This window comes from Pteronotus mesoamericanus, unplaced genomic scaffold (genome assembly GCF_021234165.1).
Source record: "Pteronotus mesoamericanus isolate MK-2021 breed Mesoamerican mustached bat unplaced genomic scaffold, CSHL_Meso_final contig_317, whole genome shotgun sequence".
In the NCBI taxonomy this organism is placed as follows: Eukaryota; Metazoa; Chordata; class Mammalia; order Chiroptera; family Mormoopidae; genus Pteronotus; species Pteronotus mesoamericanus.
This window is the reverse complement of record NW_026555133.1, coordinates 3,835,459-3,853,738: the sequence shown is the minus strand read 5'-3', so window position 1 is coordinate 3,853,738 and position 18,280 is coordinate 3,835,459. Positions and strand designations below refer to the sequence as shown.

The 18,280-nt window shown below is 56.8% G+C and overlaps 1 protein-coding gene across 1 annotated transcript; it reads right to left on the bottom strand.

The window, feature by feature from the left end:
* Positions 1–1,451: 1,451 nt before the first annotated feature.
* Positions 1,452–17,404, bottom strand: P2RX1 (purinergic receptor P2X 1). The gene is made up of 12 exons (XM_054575869.1): positions 17,268–17,404; positions 8,323–8,470; positions 7,969–8,040; positions 7,437–7,506; positions 7,081–7,177; positions 6,665–6,745; positions 6,271–6,412; positions 4,227–4,354; positions 3,693–3,783; positions 3,257–3,322; positions 2,805–2,906; positions 1,452–2,694 (listed from the first exon to the last, which is right to left on the bottom strand). Exons 1-12 carry the CDS (start codon positions 17,402–17,404, stop codon positions 2,629–2,631), a joined length of 1,200 nt encoding a protein of 399 aa, XP_054431844.1. The 3' UTR covers positions 1,452–2,628.
* Positions 17,405–18,280: the final 876 nt, after the last annotated feature.

Sequence of the window (18,280 nt, the reverse complement as noted above, 5' to 3'; positions counted from 1 at the left end):
CAGCCACATATCAGCTAAGAACCTAGGGTTGTATCGCTATAGGGAGAATAGATATCTGGGGACAACTAAGTGACTCCACTATTGAAAGAGAAACTATTGCACTACTAGGCACCAGGCTCTGTGCTAGGCCCTTTCATATTTTATTATTGTCCCAATTATTATTGAGATAATAAAATAATTTTATTATTATCCTTTTCTCACAGAGGAGGCTTGGAGCGTCAAGCAACTTGCCCAAGGACACACAGTGACCTGTGGCAGCCTGCACAGCAGGTTGGCTGGACAATCAGGAGAGGGTGAGTCCTAGAAGCTGCTGGAAGGAGACCTTTCAACAAGGGAGGGCTTGGTCAACAGTGTCAGATGCAGACAGGCCAAGCAGGATACAGCTGCAGTGTCTACTTGGATTTGGCAGCAACGATGCCGCTGGTCACTTGGCAAGGGCATCTAGGAGGAGTGGGGGCGGGGGCTGGAGGCCAACTGCAGAGGGTGGGACACAGAGGGAAGTGAAGACTGGTCTTTCTGGAATGGTAACAGTGAAGGGGGAGCAGGCAGAGCTGCGGGGGAAATGGGCCAGGAGGAGGCGCAAGAAGGGAGCAAATACAGGATTGAGGGAGAGGAGTGGCCGCCTCTGCTGCAAGGTCTCTGGGTGGGGTAGAAAGGATAGATACAAAGGAGGACTCCTCTACTCATTCAGGAGGAATGGGGGCAGGGGGCGCAAAAGCAGGTAGGGCTGGAGAAGGAAGAGAGGGAAGAAGAGGCGGTTCCTGTCTTGTAAAATCTGAAGTATGGTTTTTGGCTGGGGAGGAGGGCAGAAGGCCAAGGGCCTGCCATCCTGTGCTGTTTAATATGGTAGCCACTAGCCCTGTGTGGCAATTTAAATTAATTAAAAGTGAATAAAAGAAAACATTCCATTCCTTGGTTGCACTCACCACATTTTAAGTCCTCAATGGCCACATGTGGTTAGTGACCACGACAGGCACAGATGGAAAACACTTCATCATTGCTATTGGACGGCACTGGTCTAGCCAGAGCATGGTGATGGGGGTGCCCTGAAACCCTGCCTGACCGTAAGTCCAGACCGGTGGTCATGCCCGTGCCAGGACCCCTGGGAATCCTTCTACATTGTCATCATCCAAGACCTCCCTCACCTCTGCTTTCATGAGGCCGCTGCTGAGCCTGGTTCTCTGTTGCCCGAGCCCCAGGCCTCCTACAGCATGGGCGGGGCTTGTGGAGGAATGGGAAGAGCTCCAACGTTCAGGGCTGTGCCAGGACAGTGGCCCGTGGACGGAGGTGATCTAACCCCCAGCAGTGACCCTGCTGGACTCAGGGCAAAGTGTCAGCTCACCACCACCCACCAACAGATCCAGAAGGGCGTCAAAGTTCACTCAGTTCAACCCCACGGTTCACAGATGGGGACGCCGAGTTTCAGAGAGGGCTCAGAAGAAACTGCAGAAGGCGGAGGTTTGTCCTCATTCCTTGTATTGTACTCCACCCCTCACTTTCCCCAGACCTTGTGTTCAGACAGAGCTGGGCAGGCCTTGGGGACTGGGGCTGGGCCACAGGCACAGAGCCCAGGGTTTGGCCAAGGCTCCCGCCTGAGCAGAGGTAGCTGAGTAAGGATTCATGGCTGAAGGAGCTGTCCTGGCCTGACGCGCTTAGGGGGAAGCATTTCTCAAGGAGTTGGCATGGCATGGACCTGGTGTCTGCACTTGGGGTGTAGGTGTGTTCAGATGGTTGTGTTTACAGGACCCAAGCTGTTCAAATACATCGTGTGAATAGAAGGGGGATGTGCAATCAGCGGAGCGTGCACGTGAGGGTGTGTGCACAAAACACTGTGTGGCTTGTGAGCACGACACACACCTGCTCACTACCAGTACCTGCCAGGGGATGCAGGCCCAGGCTAAGTCTGACACCTGATCAGAGGCATTTTAAACACAGGTCCTTGAAATGGCCTGGCAAGTTTGCTGTCCTTGCAAATCATGTGGCCAGCCTTGGAGATTCTGGTTCAGGGGGTTCGGGGTGGCCCCAGGGGCCTGCACAGTAGACAAGCTCCCCAGGGAAACCTGAAGCCAGCAGGAAACAGGGCTCAAGCCGAGCTTTCCAACAGAACTTTCTGCGGCCCTGGAAATGTTCTGTGCTGTCTAATATGGCAGCCACCAGCCACATGTGTCTACTTAGCGGTTAAATATGGCTAGTTTGAGGAACTGAAGTTTTTATTTTATTCCATTTTAATTAATTTAAATTTAAATAGTCACCTGTGGCTAGTGGCTGTCCTAAGGGAGAGCACAGGTCTAGAGACAAGAGGCTGTGGGAGGGCCGAGGGCCCAGAGGGAGAAGCACAAAGCTCCAGTTCGGGGAGGGGGGGTGTGGGAGGGGCCTCACCCAGCATCAGCACCTCCGCACCAGGAGAGTCTGAGGCTGGGGTGAGGCTCTCTTGGCGGGGTGCAGAGTTGGAGCCAAAGCTCAGAATTGCGCAAGTCTCTCCCCGTGTCCACCCTGAGCTGCCAGCAAAGAGGTGTCTGCCTGGCCGAGAGGGCAGGAGAGCTGCCAAGGAGACCCCTCTACCCTGGCTGGGACCACACCAGGGCCCCCACCTGAAGCTGCGTCCAATCAGGAGTCACGGGCTGAGGGTCAGGACGTCTTCATGTTCTCCTGCAGGACCAGGGTGGAGCTGGTGGCCGCAGGGTCACGCTCACCCTGTGAGAGCATGTGGGGGGTACAAGTCAGCCTCCGGGGAGCGGCCGACTCCCCACCACTGACATGGGGGCCCCAGGCCTCCAAGAACCACACTGAGGGACTTCTCCTACCGCCTCTGGCCCCATGTCCTCTGCATACTTGAACTTCTTCTGCTTATAGTAGTGCCTCTTGGGCAGGATGTGGAGCAGCAGCAGGTCACAGAGAACGGTGGCCTGGGGGCAGGAAGGCGGGGGCTGGAGCTTGGGCATCTGTGCTGACTGCGGAGCCCTGGCCTTGTCCTGAGCAACCCAGACCTCAGGGCCCGGGGCGGGGGTGGGGGGGTGGGGTGGGGATGAGGCCCTGCAGGCCGCTGGGGCCGAGACTGTCCGACCCCACCTCTGTCCTGCCCCAGCTGTGGGCCTCAGTTTCCTCAGATATACTGTGGGTCTAGGGTGCTGGGTGGGCCCAATAAGGATAAACAATTACAGTCAAGTTATGGGGTAAAAGATCTACTGCTGCTACTGAGATGTGGACAAGGAGGGACTGACCCCAGCACAGTGACTCCCATGTCCCCAGCACTTACCACCCCGAAGATGCCGATCCCAGAGCCAATGGTAGTCATTGTGGGGATGATGTCAAACTTCCCAGCCTGGTGAGGGACCCCGGAGAGAAAAGGGTTAATAACAGTCAGAGGCGCCTAAGGCCAGGCCTGGGGCCAGGGGGCACCTCCTCCACTGTCAGCTGGCCCCACCGCCTGCTGCCCAGGCTCTGGCTCGACATGGTGACCCAGCTGCTAGTCGGGAGCCCCGGGTTTTGTTGACCTTGGCTCTGCCTGCCTGGACGTGGGGAGGTGGTGGGGGAGGTGTGGCCATGGCAGTGCCCAAGCCCAGCCACGTGTCATTAGGAGAACTGCTGAGTGAAGCCCACCCAGCCTCCCGTCACCTGTAACCACAGCTGCCCCACAGGCGCTCACGGGACCTGAGAGCCTGTCTCCGGCTGTCCCTCCCACTGCCCCTCACCTTGCCATCCACGAGGATGTCAAAGCGAATCCCAAACACCTTGAAGAGGTGCCGGCGGTCGGTGCCATTGTCCACGAAATACCTGGCAAACCTTGGGGAAGGGGTGAGGTTGCAGGGGAGGTGAGAGAAGCATCTCGGGCCAGGAGCTCCCCGAGCAGCAGGGATGCAGGGGCCCTCAGAGGTCCATGAAGACAGCCTCACGCCCCCGGACATTCCGTAGAGGGGGGGCCACAGGCAGGACCCCAGGCCTCATCTCAGGAAAGCTGTACTCAACCCCCGCCCTGGCTGCTGTTGTCAGCAGTTCCCCCAGCCAGCCTGACCGGGTGGGCCTTGAGAAGACCAGGAGCCAGGGGCAGGGGCAGGGGCTCAGGCCTCCAAGGTCCTTCTCCCTGCTTGGTCAATCCCAGGAGGCCAGGAGCTGCCCAGACTCCTCTGCTCCCCTCCCAGGGACACTTGCTTGGCTCCGAGGGTTCTGGGAATAGAAAAACCCATAGGACCACAAGGAAAGGGTGCTGGTGGGGGCCTGGCAGGCACCTGAAGTTGAAGCCTTGAGACAGGTTCTTCTCCTGATACAGCCCGTGGAACGCATAGACGGGTTTGCAGTGCCGTACGTGCCAGTCCAAGTCACAATTCCAGTCGACGGTAATGCCTATCATCCCACCCTGCCAGGGACACAGGCATGTAAGATCTAGGGGCTCAGGGGTTAATCCTCACCTGAGGATACTTTTTTTTAAAAAACTGATTTTAGAGAGAAGGGAAGGGAGAGAGAGAGAGGGAAAGAAACATCAACGTGAGAGGGAAACATTGATAAGTTGCCTCCCGTATGCGCCCCGGCTTTGTGCCCTGACCTGGGATCGAACCGGCAACCTTTGGTGCACGGGACGATGCTCCAACTGAGTCACCGGCCAGGGCAAGAAACTGCTGTCTCACAGCAGGTGCCAGCAGTCTCTTGAAGAGGGAACATTTTTTGGCTTGAGAAGAGATACTGAGAAATGGACTCAGTGTCAGGTCCTATTACCCTCTCTGGTCCCACCTCCCACCCATCAATCATACTCCAGCATTTTGGGAGTTTCTAGAATATACCAAGTTTTTCCTCCTTCCAGGCCTTTGCACATGACCCTCAGGGCTGGCTCTTTCTCAGTCTTTGGTCTTTCTCCCCTGTGAGGTCTTCCCCAGCCACCACCTCAGTCTAAAAACATGTCCCTGTCCCTCCCTCTCTGTTTTCTTCTGGAACATTTGTCACTTTTAATCATATGTTTATTTTGTATGATTACTTACTAACACACTTCTTCTAAGACTGTAAGCTCCGGGAGGAGGGTGGGGTTGTCTGTCTCATTCACTGACTCCTGAGTTCCTAGCTCAGGTCATAGTGTGGGAGGCAAGTGAGTCGTTGTTGAAGTAAAGAGTGAGTCTGTCAAGACTTGGACTAGGAAGAGAAAACTTGAGAAAGTGAAGCTCCTCCGGGCCAGGCAAGGCTCAGGGACCAGGTGGGATGGGCTGAACAGCAGGAGAGTTGGGAGGTGGTCCGAGCAGGGCAGCTAGGAGCTGGGCAGCTAGGCGGTAGGCTGATACCTGCAGAGGATGGTGGTGGCTGAGAAGTTCCTAGTGGGGCTGGCGTGGAGATTTTCAGGGACAGGGAGCACTAACATTCAGCCTTCTGGTCCTGTGTGTTGCTACAGTGTAAATCGCCCCCCAGGGGTGGGCAAACTAGGCCGAGGGGCGAAATTGTTTACTTACTGTCTGTGGCTGCTTTTGCCCTCTAACAGTTGACTTAAGTAGTTGGAGCAGAGACCCAACTGCGGCCTGCAAAGCTGAAAATACTCTCTGGCCCCTTAAAGAACAAGTTAGCTGACCCCTAGTCTAGACAAATGTGCTGTGTGTGTGTGTGTGCGCGCGCGCGCGCGTGCGCGCGATGCCACAGGAAAGGGGATGATTTCCATCCCTGAGGAGGTGATGCAGGAGCAGGATGCTCGCAGCCACGTGGGACCACAGACACAGGGGTGTCGCGTGCCAGCCGGTCCTGAAGGGCTGTTGCACGCACAAACTCACACGGTTCTTGAGACAGCACCATGAGACTGGTACTATTATTGCCTCCACTTTGCAGGCCCAAAAGCTCAGGTGCACTGAAGGTAAGAGGCTTCTGAGGCCTTGTCGCCCCTTAGGGACAGAGCTGGGCTTTGAACCCAGTCAGACAGGCCTGTGTTCCTAACAAGACCCTCCTCCTCTTGGATCCCCAGATGACTATGTGGTGCTTGACCTCTGGAATCCCCAGGATTTCTCAGGGCCATGGGATTCAAGCAGTTCTTTTCTAATATTTTAAAAACAGTGGGGCCTTAGCAGACGTCCAGGGAACAACACTTGCCCATGTCCACTCATTTTGGGCACCTCCTGTGTGCCAGGCCCATGCCAGGCCCTGCTGAGGACACAGGCCTGCCCCTGTCTCCCCAATATCAGAGGAGAAATCCATGACACTCAGCCCACAGCAGGGAGGCTGGAGGTGGGATGAACTGGGCCTGAAACACCTTCATCGGTTGAATGACCCTGGGCCCCAGCCCTCCCCACTCGTCTGGCACAGTACCTCCTCGGCCAGGGCGCTGAAACTCTGTCCTGACTCTTGTGCCACATAGCCAAGATTGAAGACAGGGCACAGCGGGTGTGAGGTCTTGTGATAGAGACATTTCTTCATGTAGGTGGCATTCACTTCCTCCACCAGGTTGCGCCTGTGGAGCAGAGGGCATTAGTGGCAGCAGTGTGCCAGCTGGGAGGGTGCCCGTCCTGCCCTGAAGCTCGGCAGACCCCCCATGGGCTCCAGAGATGCCCCTTCCCCAGCCCTTAGACGCTGAAGGCAGCCCACCCCAGGGGCCCGGCCTCCAGAGTGAAGTCAGCAAGAGCAGAGGGTGACAGAGGCAGCTGAGACCAGCGGGCGCAGCCTCAGGGAGCCACCTGCCAATTTGCCCACTTTTCCCACGAACCTGTTGACCTCAAAGCGTGGAAAGCTGATGCTGTTCTTGATGAAGAGAGTGAAGTTCTCGGCCTCTCGGAGAAGGGCAGGGCTAAAGGAGACCACACTCACTCACCGCCCCCACCCCAGGAGTCCCTGTGCGCCCACCAGAGCTTGGCATGGTGTCTGGGGGTGTGAGGGGCGTGAGATCCTGCAGGATCCTCCTGCAGACTTGGGTGGGTGGAGGGTGGTGTGCTATAAAGGTGGACTTTCTGGACCCTTGACCATGGGCCAGGGGTCTTTGGCCTGGGCGGGACAGATAGAGAGAGGGTGGGGTTGGAAGAAGGGGGCCTGAACCTGTCCAGGGTACAGATCCAGATCCCCTCTGTCTGGGCTTGGGGACCCTGCTCCCAGCCCAGGTAACAACATGGAAGGACAGGGTGTTACCGTGGGATGTCATCATCCACTTCCACGGGGCACCAGCCAAAGATCTCACACGTGCGCACGGTGTTGTTGAAAGCCACACACTTGCCGGTGCGGATGCCTGGAGCACGGGAGCAACCTCTGGGTGCCCACCCAAAGCAGAAGGTGCAGGGGAGGCCCCCCAGGCCCCACCCCTAGAAATCCTCGTTGATGAGGCACCCAAAAGCAGAGGCCTGAGGACAGAAATGAGGCTGGCTCTGGGACGGGGCAGGCCAAGGTCAGGAAGTCAGGAGGGGAGAGGGCAGAGAGGACTTCCTGCTGGAGGCAGCCTGGAGCAGTAAGGGGCTGTGGAGGCGGACGGGGGGGGGCTGCGGCCTTACCTTGGGCCTTCCTTTCTGCCTTGCCGGGAATGCAGCTGCTGTCATCCTTGCACACGCCCCCTTCTGGGTGCTGGATTGGGGGGAGAGCTGCTGGCCCCAGGCCCCTTGGCTGGGGTCCCGAGAGGAGCCCCTTCCCCGCCCGCAGGGTCCGAGGCAGGGCATGGGGCAAAGACTCCGATGCCTCCGGGGTGACCCTTGCTCAAGGCCTCCTTCCCCCGGTGCCCTCCTAGGACTGTTCTAGGCTCGTGCCCAGCTGTCCCATGCTGATGTCAGCTGGCAGGAGGTGGGGAGGTTGGGACTTGTAGGTCAGGCGGACACAGGGGTTCAGCACCCTGCTTGGCATACAGCCGGGAGGGGAGCTGCCGCGCTGTCAACAGTGGCCTGTTACTTTGTGCAAATCCATGCCCGAATCTCCACCCTGGGTCCCCACAGGAAGCCTATCCAGCTTCGCCTCCGACGCCCAAGGGGACCTCCTCTTCCACGTCATTTCTCCCTTTTGGTTGAAGAAGGAGGGATGGGCAGCCGTGCTCACCTCTGCACAGTAGCCTTGGGCCTGATTGAGGGTCGCGATGAAATTGGTCATGACCACGAAGGAGCTGTCCCCCTGGAAGTGAGGGGCAGGGCTGAGAGCTGGAGGAAGAGCCCAAGCACCCAAGCACTGCCCAGCAGCTCTAGAACCCATGTGCCACGCGGCGTGATACTCCATACCCCGTGGTGCTGCAGTGGGTGATTTTAGCAGGCTGCTTCTGCCTTTCGTTCACAGACAGGGACACTGAAGCCCAGAGAGAGGCTGGAGCAGACTGGTCCCACAGGGACAGGGGACAGAGCCTGACCCAGCTCTGAGCCAGGACTTGTGGGTAGAAGGGGCATCCCTGAGTCAGCTCACCTGGGCTGGGAAGACATAGTCAGCCACGTCCCAGATCTGGGGGCCCAGGCCTGGGAGATGCGTCACAGCCAGACCCTTGAGTTTCACAGACACGCTGCTGATGAGGCCACTTGAGGTCTGGTAGCCCTTCTCGTAGACAAAGACCCACCTGCAGAGAGTTGGGGGGGCAGGTCATTCAAGGATGGCACATGGGTACATGGGCCACTGCCCTTTCTGGCAGCAGCTGGACAGGTGCCAGTCTTCAGAAAGGACAGTCAAGTCCTTTCGCTTTCCCTCCCCAGATGTATTTCTGAGCCACTCTCTGTTCTTAAAGCTACATCTTGCCTCTCCCCGCTGGCCACTGCTTGAAACTCCACCGTCCTTTTCTATGAAAAGACTATGAAAATACTCACTCCCAGGGAGGAGACCCACCAAAGGACTCTTTCAGATCCTTTTCCAAGAGCAGAATGTGCTGGTGCCTGAAGGCCAAACTTCTTGAACCCCAGTCCTCATTTGGAGAGGACTCCTTCCCGAGGTCATCCCACTGAGAAGCAGCAGAGCATGATGGCTGGAAGCCTGGGAACGTCTGGCCCCCAGCTGAGGCCCGTGTCGGGGTGGCTCACGCTGGAGGCCTCCCAGCCTTCCTGGGGGATTCTGGCCTTCTCTTCCCAGCATCGAGAACCTCTATCCCCTTGGGTTCTCCGCTTTCAGTCTGGGAGGTTCAGCGGCTGACCTCCCTCCTAGCCCCAGGGGTAGGCACATGATCAAGGCTTGCCAATCAATGTTCCATCATTCTAGCGACAGGGATAGGTCTCAGCACAGGCACCTGAGTCCAGAGTTTCAGCCATGAGACCAGGACTTTTCTTGGAATTAATGGGAGAGAGGCATCCTCCCTGCTGGGCGGCTAAGCAAGGTGGTTGCAAGACCAAAACTACAGTTACCTTTGCTACCTGGTGGAGCAAGCTCGAGAGTGGAGCCAACCCAGAGGAAAGCCAGGCTGGGAAATGGAGAGGGACAGGCTCCTACAGCATTGTTTTAGCTCCTGGAACCAGCCATAGCTAAAGCACGAAAAATTCACTCCTGGACTTTTCAGTTACAGGTGCTAATAACGTCCCTTCCTCATTTAAGCCAGTTTGGGTGTGGTTTCTGTTGCTTACAGCTGAGCATCCTGGAAACACTTCTCTCCAGAGTGTGGTTCTCCTCCTTATGTAGCTCTGTGCACGACTGTGTTCAGGGTGCCCCTCAGAATGTACAGCTGTGTTACCACAGGGCAAATCTGCGAGCGCACCTACTGGTGGTCTGACGGTGCTCAGGTCTACTTATGCCCCCTTCACCCCTCGCTCCACCCTCGATCTACCTGTCCAAGCAGAGCTGGAAGCCCCTTCCCTGTGCCTTTGAGCTCAAGCCTGTAACGGAATTCTCCTGGCCGCGTCGTCCAGAGTCACAGCTGGCTCTCTAGGGGCTGTCTCCCGGGTCCAGGCCCAGGAAGGCAGCCCACCAATGTCCTCCTCCCATCTCCCACAATCCACTCCTCTTTTTTCAAGCTGCGACCCTCCCGCCCCCCGGCCACCGCCGCCGCCGCCGCACTGGAGCCTAGCCTCCCCTACCCCTAAATCTAAGTGCGGTCACTGCTGCCCCCTGCAGGTCCCAGGTGGCAACAGGCGAGGCAGGACAAACGGCGCGGATTCTCAGTGTCCTGAACCCGCCTCACTGCCTCCACCCCATCGGGGAGAGTGGGGCACCCCCGATCCCCGCACTCTGCTTAGGTTCCTTCCTCCAGGATGGCCTCTGGCTTCAAGCTCAGGCTCAAAGGAGCTGTTGGGAGTGACGTGGGAGCTGCTTCATATTCTGAAGCCCCTGAAGGAGAGGACACTGGCCCCTCCCTCTCGGCAACCGTGAGCCCCAGTGTCCAGCAGCATTTCTCTCTGCCCAATACCAACTCTTCACAACATAGATGAGAAAACAGGCCTGGGGAACGTCTCTCCAGAGTCAGAGAGTCAGAGGTCGACCCCAGGCTCAGGGCCCCCAGCCCAGGACTCTGCCCCGCTCCACTGAGCAGCAGTGTGGCTGCCAGGTGCCGGAAGTTGGTGGGGGGCCGGGGGGCGGGGCGCGGGGAGGGGTGGGGACAGAGACGGTGCGGGGACAGAGACGGTGGGGGCGCAGCGCAGAGGCAGAGGGAGCCCAATGCAGCCACTCTGGGTTTTCTGCCCTGGGGGGCTGTCAGTCCTGGGGAATCAATGAGAAAAATTAGATCTGGCGTCGATGTCCTTAGTTCTGATGATAATAGAACGACCATGGTGCCAGGCCCACCCCTCCAAAGCCTCCCCCAACCTTGCCGCCGCCACTCTGGGAGGCCACCACGGGCCGACCTGATTGACGTCCAAAACATTTTCCAGAAATTTTCTTTCCCGTTCTTTCTTTCTCAGCAGAGCCTTATCGTGAGTCTCTTGTCCAGCAACCTCTCCTGGCAGAGGCTGCAGGTTGGAAGGGCCAAGGGTGTCGACTCTAGGAGCACAGAGGTCCAGGCTCAGGGGTCAGCCCTGCCACGCACCAGCTGCGCAGCTTCCAGCTAAAGACTAAACCTCTCTGAGGCCTGACTTTCTCAACAAAACAGGTGATAGCATCTACCACAAAGCCATCGTTCGTTCAACAGAGAGAAGCAAGGCTCTTCCGCACACAAGCAGGGGGCTGGGCCCCAGGAAGAAAGAGTCTAGGTGGTGGTTTGGGGGATGTTCCCCTGAGTTCTCGTCAAAGGAGTTAGCATGCATAGGCACGTAATAAATAATCCTCCTGTGTTCACTGTCTCTACTCTTCCCTCCTAATTCTTTAAGTGTCCGTCTGCCCCCATCACCCTGGCCCCCATTCTCAGCCCAGGCAGAGCCCCTGTGAGTTATCACAGGCACATTGTGTCCCTGGGTTTCTGTCTCCACTTCTTATTACCTCCCGAAATTCAGTTCCACACATTCATTTAGTCATTCAACAAATATTTATTTATCAAGTCCTTAGTATCTGCTAAGCACTGTTCTAGGCACTAAGAATACAGAAGTAGCCCTGGCTGGTGTGTGTCAGTGGATTGAGTGCCGGCCTGTCACGTGCCTGAGCTCCTGGCCAGGTCCCCAGTTGGGGCCAGGTGAGAGGCAACTGTTCGATGCATCTCTCTCACATTGATGTTTGTCTCTCCCTCTCTTTCTCCCTCTCTTCCCCTCTCTCTAAAAATAAAGAAATAAAATGTTTTAAAAATAAAATTAAGATACAGAATTAAACAAAACAGCCTAAAGGTCTGCACTCAAGGAACTTCCAGTACATAGATGTCTACATCTCCCGCTGCCTGGTGACATACATTCCTTCCCTCTGCCCCGGCGCCCTCCCAGACATCCCACAGGTACCTCAACCTTAAGTAGATCCCTTGGGAAAACTCTGGCAGTTCCTCAAAGTTAAACATAGAGTTGCCATTTGACCCAGCAATTCCACGCATAGCCGCCTACCCAAGAGACCTGACACTGTGTCCATGCAGAAACTTGTACATGAATGCTCACGACAACATTATTCATGATAAACAAAACTGGAAACAACCCCAATGCCCATCAGCCAATGAGTGGATAAACAAAACGTGGTTGATCCACATCATGGAATTGTTACTCAACCATAACAAGGAAGAAAGTCCTGAAACATGCTAAAAAGTGGATGGATCTTACAAACAGTATGCTAAGGCAAAAATCCAGACAAAAAAGACCACATATCGTATGATTTTATTTATACGAAATGTCCAGAACAGGCAAAGTAGAGAATGGGGTGGGGGCAGGGAGAGAGGTTGCTAAGGGGCACAAGGTGGGGGTTTTTTGGATTAGTGAGTGTTTGGAATTAGATAGCAGTGATAGTTGCACAAATTTGTGATTATACTAAAACTCACCAAATTGTGTACTTTAAAAAGGGAGTGTGATGGCAGGTGAATTATATCTCAAACTAAAAATTCAGTGGAACCAACCTGATGCCCCCTCTGCCGACAGAACTTGTTCCTCTGGAGCCCTCACCATGGAAGATGGCGCCCATGGAAGATGGGAGGCCCAGGCTCACAACCCGGCGCCGTCCTCACGCCCTCCACGTCCTCTGTGCGCGCAGCCTTGGGTGCCTCCGTCTTTCCTGCCCTCCCCGCGCTTTCCTCTGCAGACCCGAGGGGTCAGCTGTGGGAGGCTGAGGGGCCGGGGCGCGTGCCGGGCAGCTCCGCCACAGGGCTGGGACGACAGGCCTGTGGCAGGTGGGACAGGGGGTATAACACGGGCCCCAGGCAGGAGGTGACCAGGCCTGGCACGGGCTACGGGGCAGAGCAGACTTGGGGACGGCCAAAGCCAGACTCCAAGCCAGGAAGGGAGTAAGTTCAGAGCTGGGGGCTCAGAGGTTAATCAATAGGCAGTCTACAGACAAGTCAGGGTGACAATATGTGTCTTTACATTTTTTAATATGTTGCCAACGTCTAAAAACCAAGAGGTTTCTTTCACCCATAAATTCCAGTTTCCCACTACTCTTGAGAAGTCAGCAACCCTGGCCATGCTGGGCATACGCCCCTGAAGCCATGACGTGCGGAAGCTGAGCAGCGGCCGCCCCCGGTGTGGGCCTGCTGTGGTGATGACCTCCGTCTTCCCTGCCTGCTGCTTCTCCCTTGGCCTCATCCTCTCCTCTTATCACTGTTGCTTCTTCACGGCCATCCTACCCCTGGCCTCTGCCCCCACACGCACCTACCCACCCCGGGCCTTCCCCTGCTAGATACCCTTCCGTGACTCCTGCCGCCCGCAGGAGAAAGCCCACGCTCGGAGGCCCGAGCCAGCAGCCCCTGCTCAGCTCTCCCTTGGATCCCTTCATGCTCCCCCAGCATAGCCCTAATGACTCTTTTATTGTCCCTTTCCTGTTCCAGGACCTTTTCTCCTTTTTTAATTAAAATTTTGGTTTTTTATCCTCACCTGAGATTACTTTTTCTCATTGCTTTTAGAGAGAGGGAAAAGGAGAGGGGAACAGAGAAAGAGAAGCATCGATGTGAGAGAGAATTATTGACTGGTCACCAGCTGTACATCCTCTGACTGGGAATTGAATCTGCAGCCCTTCAGTTACCAGATGACGCTTCAACCAACGGAGCCACACCGGCCAGGTCCTGCTCCGAAACCTTTGATCACACTCTGCTTTCCAGCAGGGCTGTTTGGACCAGGTGGGCGGACAACCAGGCTCCACCCATCAGAGTGTTCGTGTCCTGGACCACAATGATTGGGTACGTGGCCCAACCTAGGCCAGTAAGAGTTGGACTCAGGATGTTTATTTATTTATTTATTTATCTTTAGAAAGAGGGGAAGGGAGAGAGAAAGAGAGGGAGAGAAACATTGATGTGTGAGAGAAACATCAACTGGCTGCTTCTCTAATGTGCCGCAACCCGGGACTGAATCCACAACCCAGGCACGCGCCCTGACCGAGAAGAGAACCAGCGACCTTCCGGTTTGCTGGAGGACTTCCAGCCATCGGAGCCGCACCAGTCGGGGCCTTCCCAGGGCTCGCGCCGGAACTCTGGAGGAGATGCTCTCGTGCCCTAGGGGAGGCCACGTGGGTGGGATGTCAGCTTCGAGCTGCTGGGGGCCACTTGCCACCGTGAGGACAGAGAGCCTGCCCCAGAATGAAGCCCACCGCCGGAGGACAGCAGAGCAGAGAAGGAAGGAGACCCTGGCTAGCTCACCAGGGAGCCCAACGGGCCGGGCGGTGCTCCTCATCTCCCGGGGGAGAGAGGCGGGGCTTGCTCCTCCTGTGGCCTCATCACGGAGGCTCCAGCCAGGCCTGAGGCCCGCATTGGCTTTTCAGTTACATAAATCAATTAATATTCCCCTCTTTTAAAATACAGTTTGAACAGGTTTCTATCTCTAGGAACCAAAGGAGTTCTGGCTAACTCATCCTCACCTCTTTGCTCTCCCTCTGCCTACCCGGTCCCCACCTCTGTGCCATGAAGCCCAACACAGCATTAGGCACGGAAAAGATGCTGTAGAAGAAATGTCTCCAGATACGCTTCTCCCAGCCATAAATTGCATCTGTCCTTATTCCTGGTCGGCGTGCTTCAGGCCCTGCTTGGAGGTCTCAGAAGCACATGACTTCAAGAGCTCTATGTCGGGGCTCAGGGAAGGGGTGAGGACTGAAGTGAGGAAGAGCCCCCAGGCCTTTGTTCAAGATTGGTGCCACCCTGTGTCACCTCCTCCAGGAAGCCTTCCCAGGCTCCCCTCCCCAAGCAGCATTCACAAATCCCCTTGGGACTCTCCTGAGTGCCACAGAAAGATCTTTCTCCTCCCCTCACCAGACCAAAGCCAGGCAGGGACATGTCTCAGCACACCCCTTGATAGGCCTGCCAGATCATGGAGGAGACCCCCGCTGCCTGCACACCTCCAGTTATGGGGAGCTCATTACTGCCCAGGAGTCAGCTCTGACTACAAATTCACCGGCATAATTTGAGTCAAAAAGAGCCTTTGCTCAGCCTGCCAGGGCCTTGGACCCACCTATTCTCTCCACGTGCCATGGACTTCCGGAACAGTGTCACAGAGAAAGAACGTAGCCTCAGCTCCTCTCCTCGGAATCCGTTTATGTTCTCAGCATCTCAGCCTCCCTGCCTCTGCCTCAGTAACTCTCTCTCCATTTCTGACTCTCAAAGTCTCTCTCTCCATCTGAGTGGCTGTGCTTTAGGATCTGTCCCTTTGCCAGCTCTGTCTCTGCGGCTGCCCATCCCCCACCTGGGCTGTGCCCCTGTCTCTGGTGCCTGTGAGCCTGGCATTTCTCCCATGCTTCCCCTGTGTCCCCCTGCAACTCCGGACATTCTGACAGGCAGGGGCTTTGGAAAGAGGTGTATGTGTGCGGGGGTGGGGACACCCCCACCCCGGGGGGTAATTAAAGAAAGGCATCCTTTCCAGAAAAGAGAAATTGTTGAACCTCCATGCAATGACTTTAGAAGAGTTTCCCCCCACCCCTACTCCGTGGAACAGTTGGGAAATTGAGGACTGAGAGAGTAAGTCCAAATCCAGGCTGGCTTCTTCTGGCAGCTGTGGGCTCCTAGTTGAACGGTCAGTGCAGCTGTGGGCGATGGCCAGACGAGGGCGCCAGAGACAGCAGGAGTCGCAGCCCAAGTAAGAGCAGAAGGCCGACTTGAGGGAGGGGTTGACGGGTGTTGGAGAAACCCTGCTTCCTTGCTTTGCTCTGGCTTGGGGGTGAAGGGTCCCTGAGTTGGTTTCCCTTTTGGGGTATCAAGACCAATTTTGGAACCACACAACTGGATTCAAACCCTGGTTCACCCTCTCCCTTGCTGTGAGATCCAGGCTAAATCACTCAGTGTCTCTGAGCCTCACTCATGCTGAGAAGACCGCATCTATTTGGAAACTGTGTAGGCTGTTTGGGACGGAGGAAGAGGAGAAGGAAGGGAAGGAGTAAGGTAGTGAGGTCCGTCACTGGAGGTGTGTATGCAGGACTGAACGGCGGCTTGGGCATACGCTGGAATCAGGGTGGGGTGAGAGGCTGTCCCTTTCTCTCTGACAGTCTGACCAACACACAAGAGGCCCTGGCGCTGCTCCCAGTGCTGACCAGAGAGCAGACACAGGGAGCCTAAGGGCCACAGTGAGGACAACATTCGCCCAGCCTCTTTGGGTGAGGGGTGGGCGGGCGGTCAGAAGCATGGCTAACTGTGGATCTCCAGGCCCGTCTTGTGCCAGGCATCACACCGTCAGTGCCCCATTAGAAAGGAGCCCCCGTGAGGTGAGGAAGGGGAAGGCGGAGCCGAGGCCGGGTTGGGGACCGGCAGGGAGCCTCCGTTCTCACTGGGACTTGCAGCTGACTCGCTGTGTGACCTGGAAACCCCGCTGTTCCCCTTTGAGCCTCAATCTCCCTCACAAGCTCAAAGGACATTGCAGATGTCAAACTGGTTTGTGAACAAGAGAAAGGCAGAAGCCGAAAGGCGTCATTCACCTGGCCCTGCTCTACCTGACCAGCCTCTGGCCTTGGGGGCTGGCGGGGTGGAGAGCAGGCTGTTTTGGATGCCAGAGGCCCTGGGGGAACCAGGACTCTGCTACACCTGCCTGGGAGCCTGCTGGCTGTCCTGGTTTGGTCCCACAGCAAAATCGGGGACGTGGAGGCCATGCCCATTGGGCACACACCCAGACACATGAGGGCACAGGTGCCTGCACAGAGCTCTGAGTACAACACACGTGCACCCACACACTACGCACACATGTGCTCACACAAGCACACATGTGTGCAGACCCCCGCCAGGCTGGCCTGGGCTCCGAGCACCTTCAGGCTGACCTGAGGACGATGGGCTTGGCACAGTCCTTAGAACATCCAGGCCGCAGGGGAGTCCCACCTCGCTTCTGTCCCTGTGCTCCTGGGCCAAGGGGACAGGTCCCAAGATGCCCAGAAAGGATCTGTCATCCCTGAGACCAGAATGACCTCCAACCTTTGCCTATGCTCCCATTAAGGCACCAGGTGTTTCAAACACAAGGGTTTCTTAGCTCCAGGGATCTGTTATCCCAGGATGCCTCTCATTTTGGCAGGGCCGGTGGGGGCAGGACCCGTCAGATGGAGCATGGCCTCTGCCTCCTCGTACAGCCTGGCTTGGCTGGGAGGTCAGAGGTGAAGGGAGTCCGCTGTGGCTCACTGGGGCCTTGGCCTCCAAAACCGCTCACCGCTGGACAGAACCGTTCGTTACTAGTGAGGCAGTTCCTGAGAACCCAGCGGCTTTGCCTCTTGTTCACCAGAAGACCCAGGACGAGGTTGCTGCTCTGTGCCTCAGTGCCCCCATATTGGCAGTGAGTTAGTGGGCCTCAGCTCCTTCTCAGGAAGGAGTGGCAGGAAGGATAACAACCAATGGAAAGAAAGAGGGGCTCCTTGGAGTCCTGGGACATCCCAGAGCCTAGAGGGCAGGCCCAGGTCTGAGAGGGCAGCAGGGAGGGGCCCAGACTCACCCAACAACGTAGACCAGAACCACCAGCTGGATCAGGCGGAAGATGATGCCCACCTTCTTGTTGCGCACGAGTACCATTCGAGGAGTGTCGTACTCGAAGAAGAAGGCGGCCAGCTCGTCCTGGAGCCGCCGCGCCATGCTGGGCGGCTGGGGGCTGAGGGCTGAGCCCCACGCAGCCTTTGTCCTCTAGTGAGCAAATGCCCACTCCCACAGTGGATTTTCTGGGGGCTTCCCAGCCCCTTACAAAGGGCAGAGCAGGGCAGGTGGGTCCAGGGGTCAGGAGTCAGAGGTCACTTGGAGGGGTTTGGTTTGGGAGGGAGAATCCTTGGGTGATCAGAGCTGCTCTTGGTCCCTGGCAGGGACTGTGGGACAGCCGCGCCTCTGGACAAATAAATTCCCAAAGATGGAGGGGGGCGGGGCTGGTAGGGCCACCCAGGCCCAGCCCCGCTGCCCCTCCTGGCTCTGCCTGGGCCCTGCTGGGCCTCCGGAAACAGGAGCTGTTGGCAGGAAACCACGGGCCACCAGTCACAAGGCAAAGATAAAGCTGTCAGCCCTCTGTGAACCTGACAGGACAGGACTCGGGGCTCGGGCCAGGCCTTGGGTGGAGTGGCTGCAGAGCCCTCCCAAACCAGGGACCCATCCCCATATCCAAACATCCTCCCACCCTGCCTCTTCCCCTAGGTGGGGAGTTCAGCCCCTGGGAGCCTGCACCGCGGTGAGCCGGAGAGGAAAAGGGCCTCTTCCGGTCCAGCTGCCTGATACTTCCGGGTCCCATGGCGGGATCTCCCACCCCTGCGCTTGTAGACCACCTTCCATCCACCATCCCTCTGACGCCGAGCCTGGCTTGTGTCCAGTCAACCTCAGTGTCAGGTTGGCATCTCTGTTCCCTGACCTCTCTTACCATCAACCCTGTCCCAGCCATGCCTCCACCTCCCGAAATGAGCAGAGGGAGGCATGTGCCCAGACAAGGCAAGGACCATATATGTCACACATCACCATCAGGCTTCCTGAGAC